The 23,545-nt window shown below is 38.7% G+C and overlaps 1 protein-coding gene across 5 annotated transcripts; it reads left to right on the top strand.

Moving 5' to 3' along the window:
- The first annotated feature begins 318 nt into the window (after positions 1-318).
- On the top strand, positions 319-23,167 carry LOC117908772. Of its 5 annotated transcripts, none has more exons than XM_034822497.1 (10): positions 319-445; positions 740-1,303; positions 4,650-4,779; positions 12,345-12,841; positions 13,309-13,389; positions 13,664-13,762; positions 13,966-14,079; positions 14,168-14,251; positions 21,644-21,715; positions 22,458-23,167. In XM_034822497.1, the coding sequence occupies exons 2-10, from the start codon at positions 983-985 to the stop codon at positions 22,719-22,721; spliced, it is 1,662 nt and encodes a 553-aa protein (XP_034678388.1). In that variant the 5' UTR covers positions 319-445; positions 740-982; the 3' UTR covers positions 22,722-23,167. The 5 variants fall into 5 exon arrangements, with proteins under 5 accessions (XP_034678388.1, XP_034678387.1, XP_034678386.1 ...); XM_034822496.1 differs by having other exon boundaries at positions 319-480; XM_034822495.1 differs by having other exon boundaries at positions 319-607.
- The last annotated feature ends 378 nt before the right edge of the window (positions 23,168-23,545 follow it).

Genomic DNA, 23,545 nt, shown 5'->3' with positions numbered 1-23,545 from the left:
CACTTTAATTATAAACATTGATTAAACAAAATGGAAGTTGAGTGCATTGCAAGCTTGTTAAGGGTAAAGCAGAGATGGTAGATGCTCATTCTCTTTTTGAATGAAAAAACATGTTGGCGTTCATGTCATCTCATCTCACCCATGTGGGACTGCCAGGTTGGCATGCAACTCTACACCAAGTCACCAACTAACCCCGTACCAGGACCAGGAGAAGGTCGTCCAATTTAATAACATCCGTGGTGGGTCCCGAACATTCATCATTACCATGCCAACTTCCTCCTACTATCACTAACCCACACAAAAGGAGCAAATAAAATATACCCATTTTATGCCGTGTTATCAGAACTTTTAGCAACTTGCTTTTGGTGAACTTCTGTTGCTTTTCCACAAGCATCGTCTTGGAATGCTTGGGAGAGGCCTAAGTCCGTGACAATTAGCTGAAAAAGTAAGCTAGGGTTTGTTTCTTCAGATTTGGCTGAGGTGTGTTCTGTGTGGAATCCATTAAAGCCAAACTTTCTTTTCTGCTCCTTTGTCGGTGTTCTGGTCTAGGGTTTTTTTGACCTAAATCCTTGTTGGGATTCAAAGAAATGGACACTGGAAAAAGGCGGTGAGCTGAGACTTACTTGTGAAGCAATGTCCTGTTTTTTTTAGGTTTTTGCAAACGACGTCGTTTTTCTCTGGTTTGATCTTTTTTTTCTCTCTGCTGAGTGGTGTGAACATGGAAGCTTCTGGATTGCAGGCGCTCTGATTTCTCCATGCGTTTCCTGAAACGGTGTCGTTTTGTTGTCTCGATCCTTCTTCGAATGACGCCTGTGGCAGTGTGAAAATGGCGGCTTCTGCTTCCGAAGCGCAGAACCCACTGCTAGCTCTGGCGGTGTGAAAATGGAAGCTTCAGGACTCTGGAACCTCTGAACGGACTCAATTACTGGTTTGAAGTTTGAATCAGTGTATTTTTCAATGCAATTTTGGGGGTTTTGATGATATGGAAGATATAGGGTTGTTCAAACAATGGTGGAAATGGGTTCAGTCGAAGAGCAACAATTACTCTGCTGTGAAAACAGCTGCAGGCGGTTTTCGGGACAAAATTGGGAAATTTATGGAGCGGCATTGGCCGATGGTGTGCAGCGGGTGCACGAAATTCTGGCGATTAGTGTTATTGGTATTGCGGAAGTGGAAAGATAGCACTGTTCGGGGTTTCCGATCTATTATAGAACTGGGTTCGGCAGCTTTGCTTATTATAATGTGGAGTTGCTTTCTTAGTTTAACTTCAATGACTTGTCTAGTTTATGTACTGCTTAGTATGGTATGCTACATCTTCCCTTTTTTGTTGCATATTTAGCCTTTAATGTCTAGTTTTTATTGTCAGCTGCATGTGGAAAGTAGTAATTGAGTTCTATTAAGTGTAGTGTTTGCTTTCATTTGCAATAATATCCGTTGCTTGAATTTGTTGTGGCATATTCATTTTCTTTAATGACATTAATGGGTAGATGGATATCATCTGCTGGTTAGATACCATTGGCCATGTAATAAATTGGGGAGGAATTGGGAGGGTTTGGTTCGGGCTTTTAAATGAAGTTCCAAGCTGTTTTTTATGCAAGTTTTGATTTTAGGGCATAAATCTGTTGGGGCCTCATGATTAATTGTGGGGTCTCACCACCAACTTAACCTCCATCTTGAGGAGAGAAGACGAACAGGGCTCAGTGGGTCAGGTTCTGCTCTGATTTCTCCAGTTTTTAAAAAATTCACTGTGCTCTTATTTTGAGGATGCACATTCTCTTCCTTAAATAGAGATCAAGACCTGTGTAGTATTCTCTTTTGTCTAGTTTCCATTCACATTAGAGTAGTTCCTTATGCTTAAATATAGGCTGTGACCTTTGTAGTTCTGTTTTCTCTTTAGTGGAGTTCAATTTCACATTAGAGTTCTGTGTCTCATTAGTTATTTATTTATTGGATGAGAAACTCCTTGCTTTCCCACAATGGATAAAAAGATGGTTAGCAAATTCTTCTTACATTTGCTCAGACAAGAACACTTTGCAAGAGGTTGTCCTTTTCTTCTTTTGAATTGATCCAAAAGTCAAAATTTGACAATATATGCGATCTATTTATGTACATTAAGGCATGAGCTGGATAGGGAGCGTCAAATGAAAATATGTGGTCTGATGGTTTTTGGATTCTATAATTGAATAAGCAGTGGGCATAGTAAACCACTTTTGAGCACCTCCTAGACTTGGGAATGTGAAGCTCTTATCAAGAAGCAATGGACATAAGATTTGGGTTCTATATGAATAATGCATACATAAAAGGTCCTTATCAGCTCTCTCTTTCTCTCTTTTTTTTTTTTGGTTTGTTTTACACCCCAATAGCTCATATTCAGCCATGCTTGGTCATAATAGGAGGACAACAACAAATGTTATTAGCATAGCAAAATTGTATATCCCATCATTAGTATGTTTGCTTGTGGTAATTATGGTCTTTTAGGAGAATTCATGACTGCATCTTTGATGCATTGCTTGGACTAGTATATCTGAGTATGCTTAATTGGCTAGCTGTAGATAGCCTCAGGACTATAGAACGAAGGAAAGTATTGATGGTGATTCTAGCATATTGCAGTACAAAAGTGTGAGACAATGGGATAGAATTCAATTAAACAAAGACGATCTTTTTCCTAAGTCCTCGAATTTTATGATTGGGGAATTTCATAGATTTGAAAATTGGATTCAAACCCATGTCCAAACCCATGTAGCATATGATTACCATGAAAGACATTTCAAAATTTCATTTAAATTTTATTTTAGTAGCTTCTTGAAAATGTGGAGTCATTTCCAAGTGAATTTGATAGTCTTCATTATCAAATTATCATTAGTTACCTTAGGCACACAAATATGGTTGTAACACACCATTTAGAGAGGCTTATTGTTGCCCTCAGGAAGCCAACATCATATCTTTCCTTTGTCATTTACTTTACATACGAAGTTGCTTGGACATCTAATTTATGTCTGAAGTTGTTCTGGGATCCAATGTCAAATGTTGGAATTAATCTCTTCCCAACTCTGTCAGTTCCACTTTTGGATCTGGATAGTACCAATTTTGTGAGATATTTCAATGTCTCAGAAGTCAGAAATGTTATAATTTTAGTTTCATTGAGATACTCTATCCCAGTTTAAATTTCTTAATCCTTTCATGATTTTTGAACTTGGGTCCTTCTCTGTAGTGAATGTTCTCTTGCTAATTTTCCTTCATCTCACTCTAGTTTGATATTCCCAAGTGACAAGGATGTTGTAAACATACCGTTGATGCCTGTAAAAAAAAGATTAAAATTAAGAAAAAGAACAATTACTTAGGGTTCATCATGCGGGAAATGGGCCTGCCTTGTATTCACATGAGAGATATCAAAACAAATAGATTATGATTGGGTGATTTGTTTTTAAGTCGTAAAAAAATAAGTGTGATGTTTAAAATGTTTGTCAAATAAAATGTAACTATATTATAAGACATTAGTAGTTTAATAAGCTAAATAGGTCAAATAAATATCAATAACTGAATTCTGTGCCTTAGTGAGTTAAAGATGTAGAAAGTCACACTCTTGACTGAGCCATAGGCAACTTTCTTTTTTTTTTTTTAATTTTTAATTTTTTGGTTGTTATTATTTTGATAAGTAGAAAGAAGGATGACAAATGCTTCTGACAAGTACACAATCTGTTCCGTTAAGTCTGATCAAAGAAGGAAAATAGATGTATAATTCATACAAAAATGCAAATCTATCTGCACAGCACAAAAATAAAAAATAAAAAAAATTGAAAAACAAATCATAGAAGTAAACAATCTTCTAAAAGGAAACCAATTTTTTGCTCCAGATCTGATATGTCTTGTAAGGAAAATTACTTTGTTATTTCTAAAGGTGCAAGGCATTTTTTAACGGCCTTTTATTGGTACCCTTACTTTGTTCTAAGATCAGTAACTCAATAACTGTGAGGGCTTTGTTGAAGAACATTAGAGAACAATGTAGAGTGTCCTTTGGCTTTGCAACTGAAGTAAGTTGCGCTAGGCCTCACTATTAGAGATATTTATATATATTTACTGTTATTTTATGTTTCTAGTTTCTTGGCATTATCTCTTTCATGTCTTATGTCTTTTTAGTTCATTGTTTGCATTTATTTCTGTTTGCTACTACTATGGATAAACAAACTTTGGTATGGAAGCAAAATGGTGGACATTTGGTAACTTAAAGATGTGATTTATTGGTATACTGCCTTTTTGGGATGAAGGTCAAATGAATGGGTGGAGGATATAACATATAGATATAGCACCTATAAAAAAATTATAACATATAGATATAGCATCTCACTTGCACTAGTATCTTGAGTGATGTGGTTGATCGAACAAAATTAAATAACAAAGGTCAGTGCTTGCAAGTCATGTTATCTATCTTTCTGGATACTGTTGAACTTGGCTTAATGTTCTGATTATTTCTACATAGGCTTGCTAAAAGTTTCTCCTTGATTTGCTAAAGGGATATTTCATTGTTGACTATTTTCTACATGAGGTGCTAAAATAAAGAGTTGGATAGTATTAATTTGATTGGATTTCTTAAATTTTTTCTTAAATGAATTTAAGAATAGCCTCTAAGAGTTGGATCCATATTATTTCAGGGAGCTGCTGGAACTGCTATTCAGTACTTGGGCTATACTCCTGGGCTTTTTATTGTAGGGCTGTTTGCTATACTGATTTTATGGATGTATGCCAACTTTTGGATAACTGGGACATTGTTTGTGGTTGGAGGTATGAAATGGCTTTCTCCCAAGTAGTTTGAATTTAAATGTAAGAGACATGACATATTATGAGTACATCCATTTCATCATCTTTCTTTTTTCTTTTTTGGTTAAATATATTGTTTTCATGAGAGGATAAAACTCTAAGAATCTGGTAGATCATGGGCTTCTCTATATGATGCATAAAACACATTCAAGGGTTATGCCACTCCAAAGTTGTTGAATAGTGTAAATCTCAATAAGGCTTTTCTTTGTAAATGGAATTTGCGTTTCACAAATGAGAGAGAAGCCCTATGGAATCAAGTGATCAGAGGGAAGTATGGGGAAGAAAGAGGGGGATGGTGTTCTCGGGAAGTGAGAGAGGCGCATAGTGTTGGGCTATGGAAAGGGATAAGGATGGACTGGGACTTTGTGGGTTCTAGGATTTCCTTCCTTGTAGGTAATGGGTGGAGGGTGAGATTTTGGAGGGATAGATGGTGCAGGGATTCTCCTTTGTGTGTGTCCTTCCCTTCCTTGTTTGCTTTAACCGATGATAAGGAAGCGTGGGTGGCGGATATTTGGGACTCCTTGGTTGAGGGGAGTGGGGGTGGGGGGTTTCTCAAGAGCCTTCAATGATTGGGAGGTGGAGGAGGCGGAAAGCTTATTGGAGCGGTTGCATGGGAAGAGAGTGTGTGGAGATGTGGAAGACATGGTGTTTTGGACCGAAACAAAGAGTGGAAAGTTCTCGGTTAAATCCCTCTACCTTGCTCTAGAGGCGGGCAACCCTTCTTTTTTTTCCTTCAAGTTGCATTTGGAACGTGTGGGTGCAACCTAGGATTAGCTTCTTTGCTTGGGAGGCTATGTGGGGCAAAGCTTTAACCTTGGATTTAATTCAGAAAAGAGGATGGGCCTTGGCAAATAGATGTTTTTTGTGCCATGAGAAGGAAGAGACTATAGACCATCTTCTTCTTCATTGTACAAAAACAAGGGTCTTATGGGATTTGCTCTTTACTTTGTTTGGGGTGTCATGGGTGCTGCCTTCCTCAGTTAAAGAGACTTTCCTTAGTTGACATGGTTCTATTGTGGGAAAAAAGCGCAAGAAGGTGTGGAGAGCAACTCCTCTTTACATATTTTGGATGGTTTGGAAGATGAGAAATAGATTGACCTTCAATGCTGGTGTACTGTCAATCCAGAGACTCAATTACTTTTTTGTTTTTTCTCTTTGGTTAGAGGCCAAGTTGTTTATGGTTGATCATCCTCTAACTTTAGTTAGTTTTATTAATTGGTTGGGCTCTAGTTAAGGTTGTTTTTTGGCCCAGTTGGGTGCTTGTTTATTTGTTCTTTTTTGGTTGGTTTGGTAGTGGGTGTACATGTATTGTATACCTTGAGTCGCTCGTTTGGTGCCTCTTTTTTATAGATCTTTTATTACCTATCAAAAAAAAAAAAAAAAAGTTGCCGAATAGTGTAATAAAAGGTGATCTATTGATTCCCACTGCTTTGTACACAGAGTGCAACAATTTGGACTAAGGGTTTTGAATTGTTTTTTCACTTAAAGCAAGTCATTGATGTTAACCTTCTTGTTGATTACTAACTAAGCAAATGCCTTAACCTTTGATAGGACGTTTGATTCCATATGAAATTAGCAAGAGAGAAGAAAATCAAAGTTGATTGATTTAGATCTAGGAAGAAAGATTTGACTGAAAATAAGTTGGAAGATGAGAATGACCAAGCTCTCACATCTAGGGATGATGGTGATAGATTAATACTATTGAGAATGAATATGAGTCTTTCAAGATCCTCTGTCTCTGAATCGGTGAGTTTTTGCTTGAAGTTAAAGTTCTAAGTAAGACAAGAAGAGGGTCTCAAGATAGATGAAATAAGAGAATTTGGAATTGATGAAACTTTGTTAAGACTTGGAAGTTGTGTAGCCAAAGGTTGATTTCCCCACCACATGTCTTCCTAGAAGTAGATTTTTTCCCATTTCCCACTAAAAACTGGGTATGACTAGAGAAATCATGGAAATCTTGAAAAAATGACCTTCCAAGTGCATTAGCGTCCTAACCTTCGATGCATTTGATAGATGCTTAAAATAACCTCGTGCCATAGAGTACAGTACACTCCTTAAGAAACCTCTATAGCCACTTCCTTAAGAGGACCCTATTTCTTAAAAAATTGCTCCCGAACCCTAACCCTCCTTCCTCCTTAGGCTTGCACACTTGGAACTAGCTAATAGGATGATCTCTCTTTCCCTTCCTAAACCTTGACCGGAGAAAATTCCTTTGCATTTTCTCAATCTTTCTTGTCACTAAGGATGAAATCTTGTATAATAAAAGGAAATAGTTTGGAATATGAGATAAACAAGATTGAATTAGAGTTGCTCTTCAGCCTAAAGATGAAAAGGGTTTTTTCCATCCAATCTCCTTGAAATTTTATCTATGATCGGGTCTCAAGAGACTTTAGCCTTGGGATTCCCCCATAATGGAAGACCCAAATAGGTTAAAGGCCTAATCTAATCGCTTTTACCAAATCATATTGATTCTTGATAGAGTGCTTTTGTCTAGATTGATCTTAAAGTCTTGAAATGCGGCCAAAAATCAATAAAATGATCTTAAGATTTTGCAACTCTTTCTCGATTTAGGAAGGTGGAAGATGGAGCTGTTTGGGTGTTCACGGGAGTGTATGGCCCGTTCACCAAAAATGAAAGGGAATGTCTGTGGGATGAGATTGGAGCGATTAGAGGATTATGGGAAGAACCCTGGTGTGTAGGGGGCGATTTCAACATTATCCTTTCTCAAAGAGAAAGGAATAGGCAAGGGAGAATAACTGCAGCGATGAGGAGATTTGCTTAGGTTATAGATGAGTTAGGCCTGGTTGATCTTCCTTTGCAAGGGGGAGGGTATACTTGGAGTGGGGGGCCTAATAATCAGTCATGGGCTAGGTTGGACAGATTTTTGGTTACTTCCAGTTGGTTAGATCAATTCAGTAGTGTGATTCAAAAAAGGCTGTCTAGGCCTGTTTCTGACCACTTTCCTGTGTTGCTAGAGGGTGGAGCTATAAGGAGAGGTCCCTCCCCTTTCAGATTCGAAAACATGTGGCTTAAAGTTGAAGGGTTTAAAGAGCTAATTCATAGCTGGTGGCAGGGAATAGAGGTTAGAGGCAATGCTAGCTATAGGTTGGCTACAAAAATGAAAGAGATCAAACAAAAGCTTAAAGTGTGGAATAGGGAAGTGTTTGGGAGATTGGAAGACAATAAAGCTGCTGCTCTCCAATTAGTGGACCACTGGGACTTGGTGGAAAGTGAGAGAAGATTATCAGAGGAGGAAACAATTTCAAAAAAGGAAGCTAAGGAAAGTTATGCTAAGTGGGCTTCTTTGGAAGAAACTCATTGGAGGCAGTATTCAAGGGAATTATGGTTAAGGGAAGGGGACAGAAATACAGGCTATTTTCATCGAATGGCGGCTGCCCATCGTAGAATCAATCATATGGACAGAATTAAGATAAACGGGGTGTGGCTGACTGAGGAAAAGGATGTGAGAGAAGGGGTAGTTAATGCTTTTCAATACTTACTCACAGAAAATTCAGATTGGAAGGCGGATATAGAAAGGCTGCAGTTGGAGCAAATTAGTCAGCAAGAGGCGAATAATTTGGAGCACCCTTTCTCTGAGGATGAAATTCATAGTGCCCTGATGGAGATGAATGGGGACAAAGCCCCAGGACCGGACGGATTTACTATGGCATTTTGGCAAAGCTGCTGGGCTCTAGTTAAAGAGGAGGTCTTGGATTTGTTTAAGGAGTTCTATGAGCAAAGTGCCTTCATCAAGAGCATCAACAATACGTTTCTGATATTGTTACCCAAGAAGAGAGAGAGGAGGGGGGGGGGGGGGGGGGGGGGGAGGATCTTGGGGATTTTAGGTCAATCAGTCTTTTGGGGGGGTTGTACAAACTATTGGCCAAGGTGTTGGCCAATAGACTCAAGAAAGTGATAGGGAAAGTGGTCTCCATAGATCAGAATGCATTTGTAATGGACAGGCAGATCCTTAATGCCTCTTTAATTGCAAATGAGGTGATTGATGCTTGGCAAAAAAAGGAAGAGAAAGGTTTCATCTGTAAGCTGGATATAGAGAAAGCCTACGATAGTTTAAATTGGCAGTTTTTGATGAAAGTCATGAGAAAAATGGGGTTTGGATCAAAGTGGTTGGGTTGGATGTGGAGTTGCATATCCACAGCCAAATTTTCGGTGTTGGTGAATGGAGTGCCAGCTGGTTTCTTCCCAAGTTCTAAGGGGTTGCGGCAAGGAGATCCTCTTTCTCCTTACCTCTTTGTAATGGGAATGGAAGTTTTGAGCACTCTCATTAGGAGGCCTGTTGAAGGGGGATTTCTGTCATGGTGTAGGATCCGAGGAGGAGGAAGACAGCCGGTGCATATATCCCAACTGTTATTTGCTGATGATACAATAGTTTTCTGTGAGGCTAGGAAAGAGCATCTAACTCATCTGAGTTGGATCTTGTTTTGGTTTGAAGCCGCGTCAGGGTTAAGGATCAATTTGGATAAAAGTGAAATAATCCCAGTTGGCGAGGTGGAAGAGATGGAGGAGATGGCAGCGGAATTGGGCTGCAAGGTGGGTTCTATGCCTTCTGTGTATTTGGGGTTGCCCTTGGGGGCTCCTAATAAGACTACCTCCATGTGGGATGGGGTGGAAGAGAAGGTGAGGAGAAGACTTGCGCTTTGGAGACGCCAATATATCTCCAAAGGCGGGAGACTCATTCTCATAAAGAGCACGATGGCTAGTATACCATTGTATCAAATGTCCCTTTTCCGTATGCCCAAGTCTGTTGCGTAGAGGTTAGAAAAATTGCAAAGGGACTTTCTTTGGGGAGGAGGAAATTTGGAAAGGAAAGTGCACTTAGTTAATTGGGAGGTTGTTTGTACGGAGAAGGAAAAGGGGGGGTTGGGCTTAAGGAAGCTAGGCCCGTTGAACAAAGCCTTGGTGGGTAAATGGATATGGAAGTTTGCTTGTGAAAAGGAAAATCTGTGGAAGCAAGTGCTTTTGGCGAAATATGGGCAAGAGGGTTTTGGTTGGAAGACCAAAAAGGTTAATGGGACGTTTGGAAGGAGATTTTGAAGGAAAAAGATTGGTGCTGGGAAAATATGGCTTTTAGTATTGGAAATGGTACCAAAATCAGATTTTGGACTGATCTTTGGTGCGGTTGTACAGTGCTGTCCCAAAGGTTTCCTCACCTTTATGGCATGGCTGCTCATAGAAACGGCACGGTAGAAGAAATGTGGGATCAGAATGTCGGCCAAGGAGGTTGGGATTTAAGGTTTGTGAGAGATTTCAATGATTGGGAGTTGGATATGGTAGGTAATTTGCTTCATGTTTTGAGGGGCTATAAACCTACCTCAGAAGAAGATGCAGTTTATTGAAAAGGGGGAAGAAACGGACAGTTTAAAGTCAAGGAAGCTTACAACTTGGTGGTTAATACCGTGGCTAACAACTTTCCGAAAAGTAACATTTGGGTGGATAAAGTTCCAACTAAAATTTTGTTTTTTGCTTGGGAGGCCACTTGGGGGAAGGTGCTTACGTTAGATAGGCTTCAGAAAAGAGGGTGACAACTCCCGAACCGTTGTTTCTTGTGTGGCTGCGAAGAGGAATCTGTAAATCACATTCTCATACACTGTATAGTGGCAAAAGTCCTGTGGGATATGATCTTTACTTTGTTTGGTGTTTAGTGGGTCTTTCCAGAAACTATAAAGGAGGTCTTATTGAGCTAGAGGGGCCCTTTTGTAGGGGAAAAAAGGAGAAAGATATGGAGGTCTATCCCGTTGTACATTTTTTGGACTCTTTGGAAGGAAATAAATAGACTAGCTTTTAGGGGGGGAGTGATAGCAATTCACAAATTAAAAAATTCTTTTGTCTGTAATTTGTGGTGTTGGGTGAGATTGTATAGTGGAGAGAGTTCGCTGTCTCTTATAGGCTTCTTGGAGTGGATAGCCTCCAGATAAGGGTTGGTAGGTTTTTTTTGCTTTCCTTTTGGTTGTGAGGCTTAGCTAGTTTGTATACTCCCTGTATACTTCGTGGTTTTTTGGCCTCTTTTCAATATATTCAGCGCTTATCTATCAAAAAAAAGATTTTGCAACTCTTTCGCTTTGAAATTAGAAAAAAATTAGTGTCATCTGCAAATTTCAAATAATACACCCTAGTTTTGCTTCTCCCCACTAGGAAGCTTTGTTATCAACATCCTACATAAAACAATTGCTACAATGGTGAAAAGGAAAGGAGAAAAAGGGTCTCCTTGCTTTAAGCCTCTGGTTGCTTTAAACCATCCTTGTAAAACCACAAAAGTAGTGAGGACAAACATCCCCTGATCCATGATCTCCATCTAGTACTAAACTCCCTGTCAAGTGCATGGTCTAAAACCCCCCCATCCGCATGGTCATAGGCCTTTTAGAATTAATTTTGAAAACTGTTCCTTCCTCCCTCGATCTTCTTTTCTCATCCACCATTTCATTGGTTATCAATACTACATCTAGGATTTGTCTCCCCTTTACAAAAGTTCCTTGGAAAATGTGGATAGTTTCATGAAGTACTCATCAGATGCAATTTAAAAGAACTTTAGTTATAATCTTATACAAGCTTGTGACCAAGCTGATAAGCCTAAAATATGATATTTTGATTGTTGGACTCATTTTTCAGCATTAGAGCAATAAAGATGGCATTGGTGCTCTAGTTAATTACCCCTACTAATATGAAACTAAACACATTTCATTTTTTTATTTTTTATTAATGGATTCTCCTTTATCACATCCCAATACTATTGAAAACATTACTATAGAGAAACCATCAGGCCCCAGGTTCTTTTCCTTGTCTAATTGAAACATAGCTTTATGAACTTCCCCTTTTGTAAAGGGTCAGTCCAGCAAATTTTAGGAATCACTTCCCTACATCATAATTATAATAACCCTAAGATATAATTATTATTATTATTACCCCGAGATCTTGAATTCTTACCTCGAGCTTTTCTTTTAATAAATAAATCTCTGATATGTTTTGAAACAAAATCACATGACTTGATTGTCTTGGCCCACATTTTTTTCCTTTGATAACATGGAAACCCACTAGCCTTGCTTCGCAGGAATGGATGGATACATGATCCCTCCTCTTGGATGGTATATTTGGTAAGACTAGGACTTGAAACTAGGACCTAACATTTCGAAGGAGGACCTCCCCGTTTGAGCTGCCCATGGGGAGTATTGTTGCGGCTTACATATGGGAACCCTTTGCAAAATTTCAGCATAAAATTCTAGTGTATTTGGTTTGATGTGTAGGTTAGCATAGATCTGTGTCTTCTAATAAAGTTCTTCTATCTTAACTCTAACATCTGAACAATAACTTGGTATCTCGTCAAACATGATATAGCAATGTGGATTAGAGAAACAGTTTCTGTTTACTTTTGTATTTTGGTCATCTTTACCTATTTGACATGAGTACCTCCTATCGATGATAAGCACTATAAAATGGCTATGTTTAAGATCTTTACTCCACTGCTGCATTTCTTTAGATCTAAAATACTCTAATTCTCTACCGTGAAAATGCAGGTTATTTGTTCTCCCGAAATCATGCCCGGGTTGTGGTGCTGGTGGCAACTCTATATGCTATCTATTGTGTCAAAGTTCGAGTTGGATGGTTTGGAGTATTGCTCTCGATAAACCTTTCATTCATCTCAAATGATATATTCAATTACTTGCTCCCCTTGTGTGACAATGTGAGTGAAAGCCAACACTTTGAAGAGCAAAAAGAATCGGAATCAGAATCAATTACAGAAGATGATATATCTGGAAAATGTGACTTCTCTGTTCCTACCGAGGAAGCTGAAAAACTGCAGTCATGTAAATCAAGCAGCAAAGCAGCTGCTACTACGACTGTTATTAGTAAGCTGAAAGAGTCTTCCACTAGCCAGATTGTTAAGGAAGATGCAAGTTCAGTGGATGAGATGAACAGGATATTATGTAGTGTAGATCATTATGATGCGTTGGGATTTCAACGCCACAAGAAAATTGATGCTGCTAGTTTAAAGAAGGAATACCGGAAGAAGGTCTATGCTTTTTTCCTTTTCCTTTTTTGGGTTTTATGCTTGCACATTCTTTCTTCTACAATTTCTCTTTCACCAAATGTAAGCTGGATTAGGCTAACGTAAGTGTCAGTTCACTGATAATGTTGATGTAAGCTTCTGAAGGGGACTTAGCTGCTTACTCAGGTGGAGGGTGGGGTTTGAAGTTTCTGATGCATAATCTCAGTTTCCTTGTGTGCTTGGCTTCTTCTTTGTGTAGATCGTTTTTCAATATTCCAACGTACATGTGTGTGCACACGTGTGTGTGTGTGCATATTTCATTTTAGTGTCTGGAAACAAGGAAGAGGAGGAGAGGTGCTCAATGTAGGACTATAAAATGGAAGTAGCATCTGATATGCTGCATCATTGTTGCATTGCACCTTGTGAGGTGATTGTAAGTTTATGCAAGTGGTGTGGTATGCTTACTGTTTCCTTTATATGTGTGGGTGTAGGCCATGCTTGTGCATCCTGATAAAAATATGGGAAGTCTACAGGCAAGCGATTCATTTAAAAAACTTCAATGTGCATATGAGGTAATTATCTTTTGCTGAAATTACTTCTATTTATTTTATTTGTTCTTTTGTGCTACTTAAAATATATGTAAGAAATGGAAATGGAAATGGAAATTGCACTTTTAATACATTCTCTTATTTATCAAACACACATATATGTGTGTGTGTGTGTGTGTGTGTGTCAAAAGGAAGTTGTGGTTTGGCTCTTTATTTTTATTTTTATTTCTGGAAAATTACAGAGGTATAGAACTTTCAGGCTATTTTTGCTAATCATAGTGGCATAAGTCTTTTTCAGGTTCTTTCTGATTCTACAAAGAAGCGAGATTATGATGAGCAGCTGAGAAAGGAAGAATCCAAAAGTGTATGTCAGAAGTCGCATGGAAGTTCACATCAGGTATCAGTTGTGATGTTGACATGGTTGTGGATGTTATTATCAATTAGTGTGGAGATCTTACTTAGTTAAAGTTTTATCTCTTTGAACCAAATTTTAACTAACATGGAGTTGTCACTATCTCGAAGAGAGTGAGTTAACAGTTTACTGTTGAACTATAACCTCATTTGTAGGATTGAACTTAATAATAGCTTTATCATAAGCAGGGTAATCCAGATTATTGCTCTGAAGAATCAAGGCGTATACAATGCACGAAGTGTGGCAATTCACATATATGGGTGTGCACCAATAGGACGAAGGCCAAGGCAAGATGGTGTCAGGTCTGGCCTTTTCGAATTTGTTTGTGAATTTCTCTTACTCATTCAATCACTTACTCATCTCTGCATCATGACTGGTCTTTGGCATCAGGATTGCTGTCAATATCATCCAGCCAGGGATGGAGACGGATGGGTTGAATATAGAGGCTCATTAGTCTTTGATAGGCCTCAAAAGGTAATTTTCTTCCAAGTAGAGGACCAACTTGTTAAAATTTTTTGGGTGTGGAAACTGACCTAAAATTGTGTGTGGTTTTTGACTTCTGATAAGTTGGTAACTGTTATTTAATCTTAGTTGGTCTATTTTCTGATTTCTGAATGATATCTATATGGATTCAGATCTGACAACCACTTAAATTGGGAGTGTTTGGCAGAAAGTTCTATTTTCCAAAAAACAGTATTATTCTCAATACTGTTAAAGGAACAGTCTGATTACCATCATGTTTACTAATGTAGAGAAGTGTTTATAAAAGCTCTCTGTTGGTGGGCAAAGCCTATGAAAGGCTATATTTTGGGGGTTTTAAAGATGGAAGACTGTTAGGTTTCAAAAGTAGTGTCATTGAAATTCTTGAAAGCATGTTGTTGAAACTTTTGGATGTCAAAATATTGTGTGAATGACCGAATACCTTGGCCTTGAGTTTTGTATATTATATATAGACTTTACAAGGATGCTTTACATGGAAAGCAAATAAAATCAAATAATTCCAGCATGATTCTAGCCCTATACATGTAAACTATAATCTGTCAAATAATATATGCTAACTGTACAGAATAATAAATGGAGAAATAAGGAAACAATTGTGGGCTAAAATAAGGAAAGAAGTGTGGACAGCAAGTGTGGGCTAAATAAGGAAGGAAGTGTGGACAGCAAAGCTGTCCTTTGACAGCCCCCCTCAAATTGATGCAGGTTGATCAACAAGCATCAATTTGCTACTTAGCAAGCAATGTTGATGACGAGGGAGAGCCTTGGTGAAGATATCAGCAATTTGTAAGTCGGTGGAAATATGTGGAAGAGTGATAACACGAGCTTCAAATGCTTTACGGATAGAGTGACAGTCCACTTCAATATGCTTTGTGCGCTCATGATAGACAGGATTGGCCGTGATCTGAATAGCGCTTGTATTATCGGCATATAAAGGTGTAGGATCGGTCTCAGAAAAATCTAACTCCGCAAGCAAACCTCGAAGCCAAATGATTTCAAAACAAGCAAGAGACATCGCCCGGTACTCAGATTCCGTAGATGACTTAGAGACTCTGTCTTGCTTCTTACTTTTCCAAGATATCAATGCATCACCTAATAACACACACCAACCAGTGATGGAGCGACGGGTATCCGCACAAGCAGCCCAATCAGCATCACTATAAGCAGCAAGGCGAGTAGAATTGCCTGTAGGGAAGAACAAACCACGAGTAGAAGTGCCTTGAACATAGCGTATGATCCTACGAACAGCAGCCAAATGAAGATGACGAGGAGTCTGAAGGAACTGGCTGACTTGCTGTACAACAAAAGAAATGTCCGGTCTAGTAATGGTGAGATAAACAAGGCTACCCACCAACTTCCTGTATAAACTGGGATCAGCAAGTAAGTTGCCCTCCTCTTTGCGAAGCTTGACATTTAATTCCATGGGAGTATCAACAGAAGTAGCCCCTTGTAGACCAACTGTAGCCACCAAGTCACTCGCATACTTATGTTGATTGAGGGAAATACCAGAGGGACTATGATGCACCTCAAGACCAAGAAAATATGTGAGAGACCCAAGATCTTTCATATGAAAGGACTCGGAGAAATGAGTTTTGAGCTGACCAAGTAAAGTAGAATCGGAACCAGTGATCACAATGTCATCAACATAAACCAAAAGAACAACAATACCCATGTCTGATTTCCGAAGAAACAAGGAAGTGTCATACTTGCTCTGCCTGAATGAAAATTGTAATAAAGTGGTGCGGAATTTATCAAACCAGGCCCTTGGAGCCTGTTTGAGACCATAAAGAGAGCGACGAAGCTTACACACATGTGAAGTAGGAGAGGGAAACAATCCCGGGGGTGGCTTCATATAAATACACTCTTTAAGATCCCCATGAAGAAAAACATTTTTACATCCATCTGATGTAGTGGCCAATCACTGGAAGCAGCAAGAGCTAGAATCGTACGAACAGTAGTCATTTTAGCCACAGGAGCAAAGGTCTCTTCATAATTGACACCATATTCCTGATTATTCCCAAGTGCAACAAGCCGAGCTTTGTAACGATCCAAACTTCCATCAGATCGGACCTTGACTGAGTAAACCCATTTGCAACCCAGAGGAACAATAGTGGGAGGACAGGGCTCAATGTCCCAAGTGTGATTGGCCTCTAGAGCGGCAATTTCTTCCTGCATAGCTTGTCTCCAACAATCATGCTTAGCAACATGTGAGTAGCATGTGGGAATATCAAATTTGGACAATGCAGCAGTAAGGGCTGAAATAGAATTGCCAGAACTGGAAGAGGGAAATCCATACCTATTCGGAGGTACAGACACTCGAGAAGAGCGACGTACTGAAGGTGCTGCAACTGACTGCATCTGGAGCGTGGTAGGATCAGATATCGGGTGAGCCACTGAAAGAGACTGTGGGCGGGAGCGTCTTGTATACACAATACCTGGTTGAAAGCGAGAACTGATTGGATGAAGATCTGAGAATTGTTGCTCAAAGGATGGATGAAGATCTGAGAACTATTGCTCAAAGGATGGATGAAGATCTGAGAATTGTTGCTCAAAGGAGGGAAGGACCACAGTAGAAGAGGATGACACAGTAGAAGAGGATACAGGAAAGAAATGTTGATTTTCAAAGAAAATAACATTCCTAGAAATACGTGTACGATGTAATGTAGGATCATAACAAACAAATCCCTTTTGACACATATTATATCCCAAGAAAGCACATCGAATAGATTGAGCAGATAATTTATGTCGCTCATGAGGAGGTAAATGAACAAAGCATACACAACCAAAAATACGAAGGTGATCATAACTAGGTTGCTTAGCAAATAACCGGAAATAGGGAGACTCCATATGTAGGACTTGAGAAGGTAAACGATTAATCAAGTGAGTAGCAGTTTTTAGAGCCTCTACCCAAAACATGGATGGAACAGAAGATTCTAACAAGAGAGTACGTACCACATCTAAAAGATGACGATTTTTGCGTTCGGCAACTCCATTTTGTTGAGGAGTAGAGGGACATGAACGTTGATGAATAATACCTTAGAAGCCAAGAATGCTTGAAACTCAGTAGACAAATACTCACCACCGGAATCTGTGCGTAATGTCTTAATAGAAGTAGAAAATTGATTGTCAACATACGTTAAAACTCAGTGAAAGTACGAAAGACCTCAGATTTAGAGCGAAGAAAGTAGACCCAAGTAAATCTGCTATGATCATCAATGAAAGTCACATAATATTTAAATTTCTCATGTGAACTAACCGGGGAAGGTCCCCAAACATCACTATGGATAAGATCAAAGCAGTGAGATGCTCTACTTGCATGCAAAGGGAAGGGAAGAGTTTTACTTTTACCAAGTTTGCAAGAATCACACTCAAGAGATAAAGAATAATGATCCTTATTACCAGGTAAACCAGAGTTCAATACATGAGATAAGATCTGAGTATTGGGATGGCCTAAACGACGATGCCACACCATACTAAGATCTGAAACATTATTACAAGCAAAAGACTTAATAGAAGAACGTAGAGAAAAATCTGGAACAGGTAAAAATAGTGGAAACAAGCGCCCCACTTTAGGTCCCTTCGCGATCGGCTTCCCCGTTACTTGGTCCTGCACAACACAACCATTACCAGAAAAATTAACAGCACAATTGTTATCAACTAAATGGCCAATAGAAATAAGATTCGTGGAAAGCTGAGGAGCAAGAAACACATCAGTGAACTTAGAAGAGGCATCGCCGATAGCAGCTATGGGCAAAGAGCTGCCATTGGCAGTCTGAATGGAAGATTGACCAACGTAGGGCCGAACATGACACAAAGCGGTGGGATTATTAGTCATGTGATTAGAGGCCCCCGAGTCCATGTACCAGAGTTTAGTAGAATTGTTACCTTGAAACCCCATTGCTGATAATGTTGAAATTAACATCCGTTGTACCATTTCTGAGGTGCAGTAATCTGGTGTAGGAGGTGCAGGAACAGAGCATGCAGCTGAAGGAGAGTCGTGTGTGGCTACAGGAGGGACAATAACTGAAGTTTGAAATGCTTGGGCCTGACGATTCTGGGGGCGAATATGACATTCTTTGATAATGTGACCCTTCTTCTTGCAATAAGAACAAAACTTCTTAGGGCAAGTGGCAGCAATATGCCCATATTCCTTGCAGCAAAAACACTGCAAGTTTTTAGAATGCATAGGTGGTCTGCGTCCTTGGGCAGCATAAGCTACAGTTGTCGTCCTGGAACTGCCATGAGATTGCTCCAAAATAGCTTGAGTACTAAGGCGTTGCTCTTCGCGAAGTAACTCACCAAAACAAATATCAAGAGAGGGAACAGGAGATCTATTCAGTAAAGAGGAGCGGACAGATTCATATTCCGGACGTAGTTTCATAAGAAACTGATCACGCCGGGTAGTCGCGTGAATAGTTTGAATAGTTAAGAGAGCGGCAATAGGAACATCTGCTGTAACCAAATCAGCATATTCATGCCAAAGAGTTAGAAATGCCGAGTAGTAGTCCTGGATGGAAAGACTACCATGTTGAAACATGGCAATCGCATGTTCTAATTGAAAGCGACGAGCATCGTTATCCTGATGATAAACTTTCTTCAAATAAGCCCACATAGATTGAGCGGAGCGATGGGGCTGCAAGTGGGTGACAATATGAGGCTCCACTGAACCAGAAGCCAAGACATGATGCGTGCATCAAGCACACCCATGAAGGAGAAGACCCAACATCCTGAGATTTGTCAAAAGTGGATGGTGTTTCAACATCCGTGCCATCAATATGACTCCAAAGGTCTTTTCCCTTAAGAAAAAGTTCAAACTGAAATGCCCAGGTAGAATAATTTGTGCCTGTAAACTTAACACACAAAGGTGCGGAATTCATAGAAAATAAATAGAACTCGAGACAAAAGGATGGACCAAAAAAAATCCTAGAAGAAAACTGACCCACGACAGCCACAGAAATACTGAGAAAAATAGTTGTGGTTGGGTGCAGCACGGATCAACACAGACTTGACCGAAAGACACGAGAGACACCTCCGAAACCGAAAAGACAAAAGAATTTGAGGGAAGAAAAATTAGCAACCTTGCTCTGATACCATGTCAAAATATTGTGTGATTTGATCGAATACCTTGGCCTTGAGTTTTGTATATTATATATAGACTTTACAAGGATGCTTTACATGGAAAGCAAATAAAATCAAATAATTCCAGCATGATTCTAGCTCTATACATGTAAACTATAATCTGTCAAATAATATATGCTAACTGTACAGAATAATAAATGGAGAATAAGGAAACAATTGTGGGCTAAAATAAGGAAAGAAGGGTGGGCTAATTTAAGGAAAGAAGTGTGGACAACAAGTGTGGGCTAAATAAGGAAGGAAGTGTGGACAGCAAAGCTGTCCTTTGACATTGGATAGCAGACAATCCATGGTTTTGGGCAGATAGTCTGAAGGTAGAAAGAAATTGAGGGTTAAAAAATAGGACCTAGGTTAGAGAAAATAGAAAAAAAAATGACAGGTCTGATGGGGCTAGAAAATATAGCAATGGCCCCTCATCAACTACAACTTTCATATTTTTTTTTTGATCGATAATCACAAATATATTAAAGGGCAAAGGCCACAAAGCATACAGGGAGTATACAAATTAGCCTAAAACAAGAACACAAAAAATAAGCACCCTCACCCACCCTTAAGTGGCCGCTAGCCACTCCAAAAAGCCTAAGAGCGAAGAGGGCTCCTCTCCAATATACACCCTAGCCCAACTCCACAAGGTACATACAAAAGAATTTTTGAGTTTCTGTATATCTAAAACACCTCCCCTAAAAGCTAATCTATTCATCTCCTTCCATACCGTCCAAAAAATACACAACGGGATGGAATTCCAAATCTTTTTCCTTTTTTTCCCCACAAAAGAGCCCCTCCAACTGAATAATGCCTCTTTAACTAACTCTGGGAACACCCACTGAACCCCAACAAGGGCAAGGACGATCTCCCATAGGGCCCTTACCACTATACAATGTAAAAGATCAACTATAACTTTCATATTTTCATCAATCAAATTCAAATTTCATTTTACACCGAATGACTATCTATACTCTAGAAACCTTACTAGGCTAGTGAATATTGTCTAAACAAAGCTTTCTAATACAGGGACCAAATAGGATTTAATATATAAAATATGAAATTTTGAACATCGAATTCCTGGTTTGAGATCCCTGTGAAAGAAGGCAGAAAGATGGGTAATTGTGCCTCAACATCCACTTAAACTTTATACCGCCATTTCTACTCTCAAGAGCTTTCTAGAACCAAAGCTTTGATATTTTCATAAATCAAACTCTAAATTTCATTTGACACCAAATGATCATATTAATTATTGAACTTCATTTCACACCAAATGGGTAATCCTACTCTTGAGAACTTTCTAGGCTAGTGAAAATCTTCTAAAAACAAGACTTGCCAATATGTTAACCCAATAGAATTCATTATCTGAAGAGATTTCTGAACACATTATGGCTAGTTGTGATCCAATAGAAGACTGAAGCAAATAGGAACTTTTAGAACATAAAAAAATTTAATGAAAATTGAAACTTAGGACTTCCTGCTAGAACTTTTGAATCAACAATACCCAAGCAAGAAATATACCCATAACCAAGCTACTGGTAAGCCTGTACCAGAAAACTGTAACTAATAAAATTTCAAAAATGCCCTTGGCAAAACTAAAACTCACTATAATGTTTATAATGATAAACAAAGAAACTATTGAATCAAACATCTATAACTGGCACATGCCTATGCACAAAAATGTTTCTGAACTTATGTGCATCCCAAAACTTTGAGATTAAACTTCCAAAGAGGATACATCTTCTCCAACAAAGCAACCAATAGCATGATATGATCTGGGTAAGGTAACTGTATTTGATTAATTTTATCGCTTATTATTTAGTTGAATGGATAGCAGTTATATGGTTCAGTTAATTGTTACTCTTAAAAGGTAAAATATCTTGGCTTAGTATGGGTTTCTTATGAGTTGAATAGCTTGAATGTAGAGGGGTACTTAGCAAGACAGTTTGTCTTCACTGTCCTCTTCCACTTGGAGCTAAAACCTAAAAATGATACAGCCAAAAGCACGTGGAGGATTTACTTAAAATGAGTGCTGCTAGTGTGCAAGGGTTCAAATACCAGAATCTATTCCTTTTTATATCCCCATACCTGTCATTTTGTTTCTCATTGCTATATCAGTAGGGAAACATTTTCTTTGTTAAGCTGCATCTTTATCGAATACTACTGTCTATTTCTTTCTCATTTACTGTGCTTTGACAGAAATTATTTATTTTTTGTAATGGTTTGATTGGTTTTTCCCCCCATTTCCAGGTAGAAATACCTCGTGCTTTTGTTTGTGCTGAGAGCAAGATCTTTGATGTGTCAGAATGGGCTATTTGTCAGGTTAGTAGTTTGTTTTTTATGTGTATTTATTCAAACAATTTATCATGTATTTGAAGTTAAAAAGAAATTCATCAAAAAAAAAAAAAAAATGTATTTTAAGATAAAAAGAATGTGGAAAGCCTTATGGGTCAATATCAAATTAGCTGCCAAGAATGGAGAGAACAGAACAACCTAAGGGGAGAGGCAGGGCAAGAGCTTATATGTTTCCTGCATCAGTTCATGCCAACGAAGAAGATAACATGTGTGAAAACATCATGATTCATGTTAGATTAATTGAGTCTCCCTTCTACTGTGCTACCCATGATGAGTCATGCACATGGCCTATTGATGCAATGACATCCATGGGCCATCCCAAATGATTGTGATAATTCAGGAATTCCAGTCACCCTGTTTGATGTTATGCAGTGAATTGATGTCTTATAAGTAAACCATGCTCCTCTTCCCCTATGCCCACAATGGAAAAAAAAGGACAGGAGATAAGATTTAGTTTGTTTGATGTGTTACTACAAATTGGATGGTTTAGATGTTATTGAATATCATTTTGCATGAAGCACCATCCTTTGGATCCATCAACATCTATGCAGAAGATGGGAAACAGGTATGATGAGGCTTTTTGAATGCGTGGACAGCTCCTTCATCCTTTGGCTGTGTTCTAGTGTTGGTTTTTGTAGCTTTAATTTGTACTCCGCTGACTACTCGATTCCCTTCTTAGTATTTTATGGTTTGAAATTGCTCCATACAGGGAATGGCATGCAGACCCAACACCCATCGTCCGAGCTTCCATGTCAACATGGTTGGTTTGGAGAAGACACAGAGATCCAAGTCAAGTAGATTCCCATGGGACTTGGGTGCTGAAATGATGGATGAAGATGATGAATTCGAGCTGTGGTTTCAGCAGGCTCTGGCGTCAGGGCTCTTCTGTGAGCCCTCCAAACGTAGAAAGAGCTGGAGTCCATTCAAGATGCATCAGAAGAAAGGGAAACAGCAATGGCGAAGATGGTCCTGAATGACCCAAGTAAAGGTGGTCACAAGAAAACTTACTGTCCACCTGAAATGGAAGATGAAAAGGTTGCCCATACCATTATCATCAATGCCCGATTGATGAAGCAAGAAGAGGCTGGATTTGATCATAAAGGAGAGGGACAACTACCAACCGTTCTCACCTGCTCCTTGTGCCTGTAAATAGATTCAGGTATTTTAAGGGAGCCCTTTCATCTTGAAAGTATCATTTTTGTTGTGGTACCTTCTGGAGAATGTTGGTGTTGGAATTATTAGAGAAAAACCATAAAGATCCCAACCAAACCGGGTGAATGCCTCCTCTTTGTACATTGTTGATACAGCTGAAACTCCTGTCTTACATTACTATGCAGTTGTAATAAGACCAAAAAAAAGAAGAAAAAAATCTGGGCAACATGTTAGCGATTCTTATAATTTACCCCATTTTCTAGCCAATTTCTTCTGATTTTCCTGGAGCTTTGAAGAGTCGAAGGATGTCAACAATTTATTAAAAAAAAAATAGCTGAAATAAAAAATCTATATCTTTTCAAAAGCTATAAATTTTCAATTATTATTATTTTTATAAAACTGCTTTTAAAAATAATTTTAAGACAAATTATATTTTCAGAAAAAAGAATATATTAGGGTCCATTTAACAACTGGTTTTAAGAACAGTTTTTTGTTCTTCACAACAGAATAAGAAAATAAGAAAATATGTTTGGTAATTAGAAACTGTTCTTAAAAAGAGAAACTGAGATGTTTTCGGGAATGATTTTTAGTTGTTTTATTTTATTTTACTTGTTTTTTAAGGATTGTTTTAGAAAATAATTATAT

This window comes from Vitis riparia, chromosome 19 (assembly GCF_004353265.1).
Source record: "Vitis riparia cultivar Riparia Gloire de Montpellier isolate 1030 chromosome 19, EGFV_Vit.rip_1.0, whole genome shotgun sequence".
NCBI lineage: Eukaryota > Viridiplantae > Streptophyta > Magnoliopsida > Vitales > Vitaceae > Vitis > Vitis riparia.
This window is presented reverse-complemented; position numbering and strand designations above follow the sequence as displayed.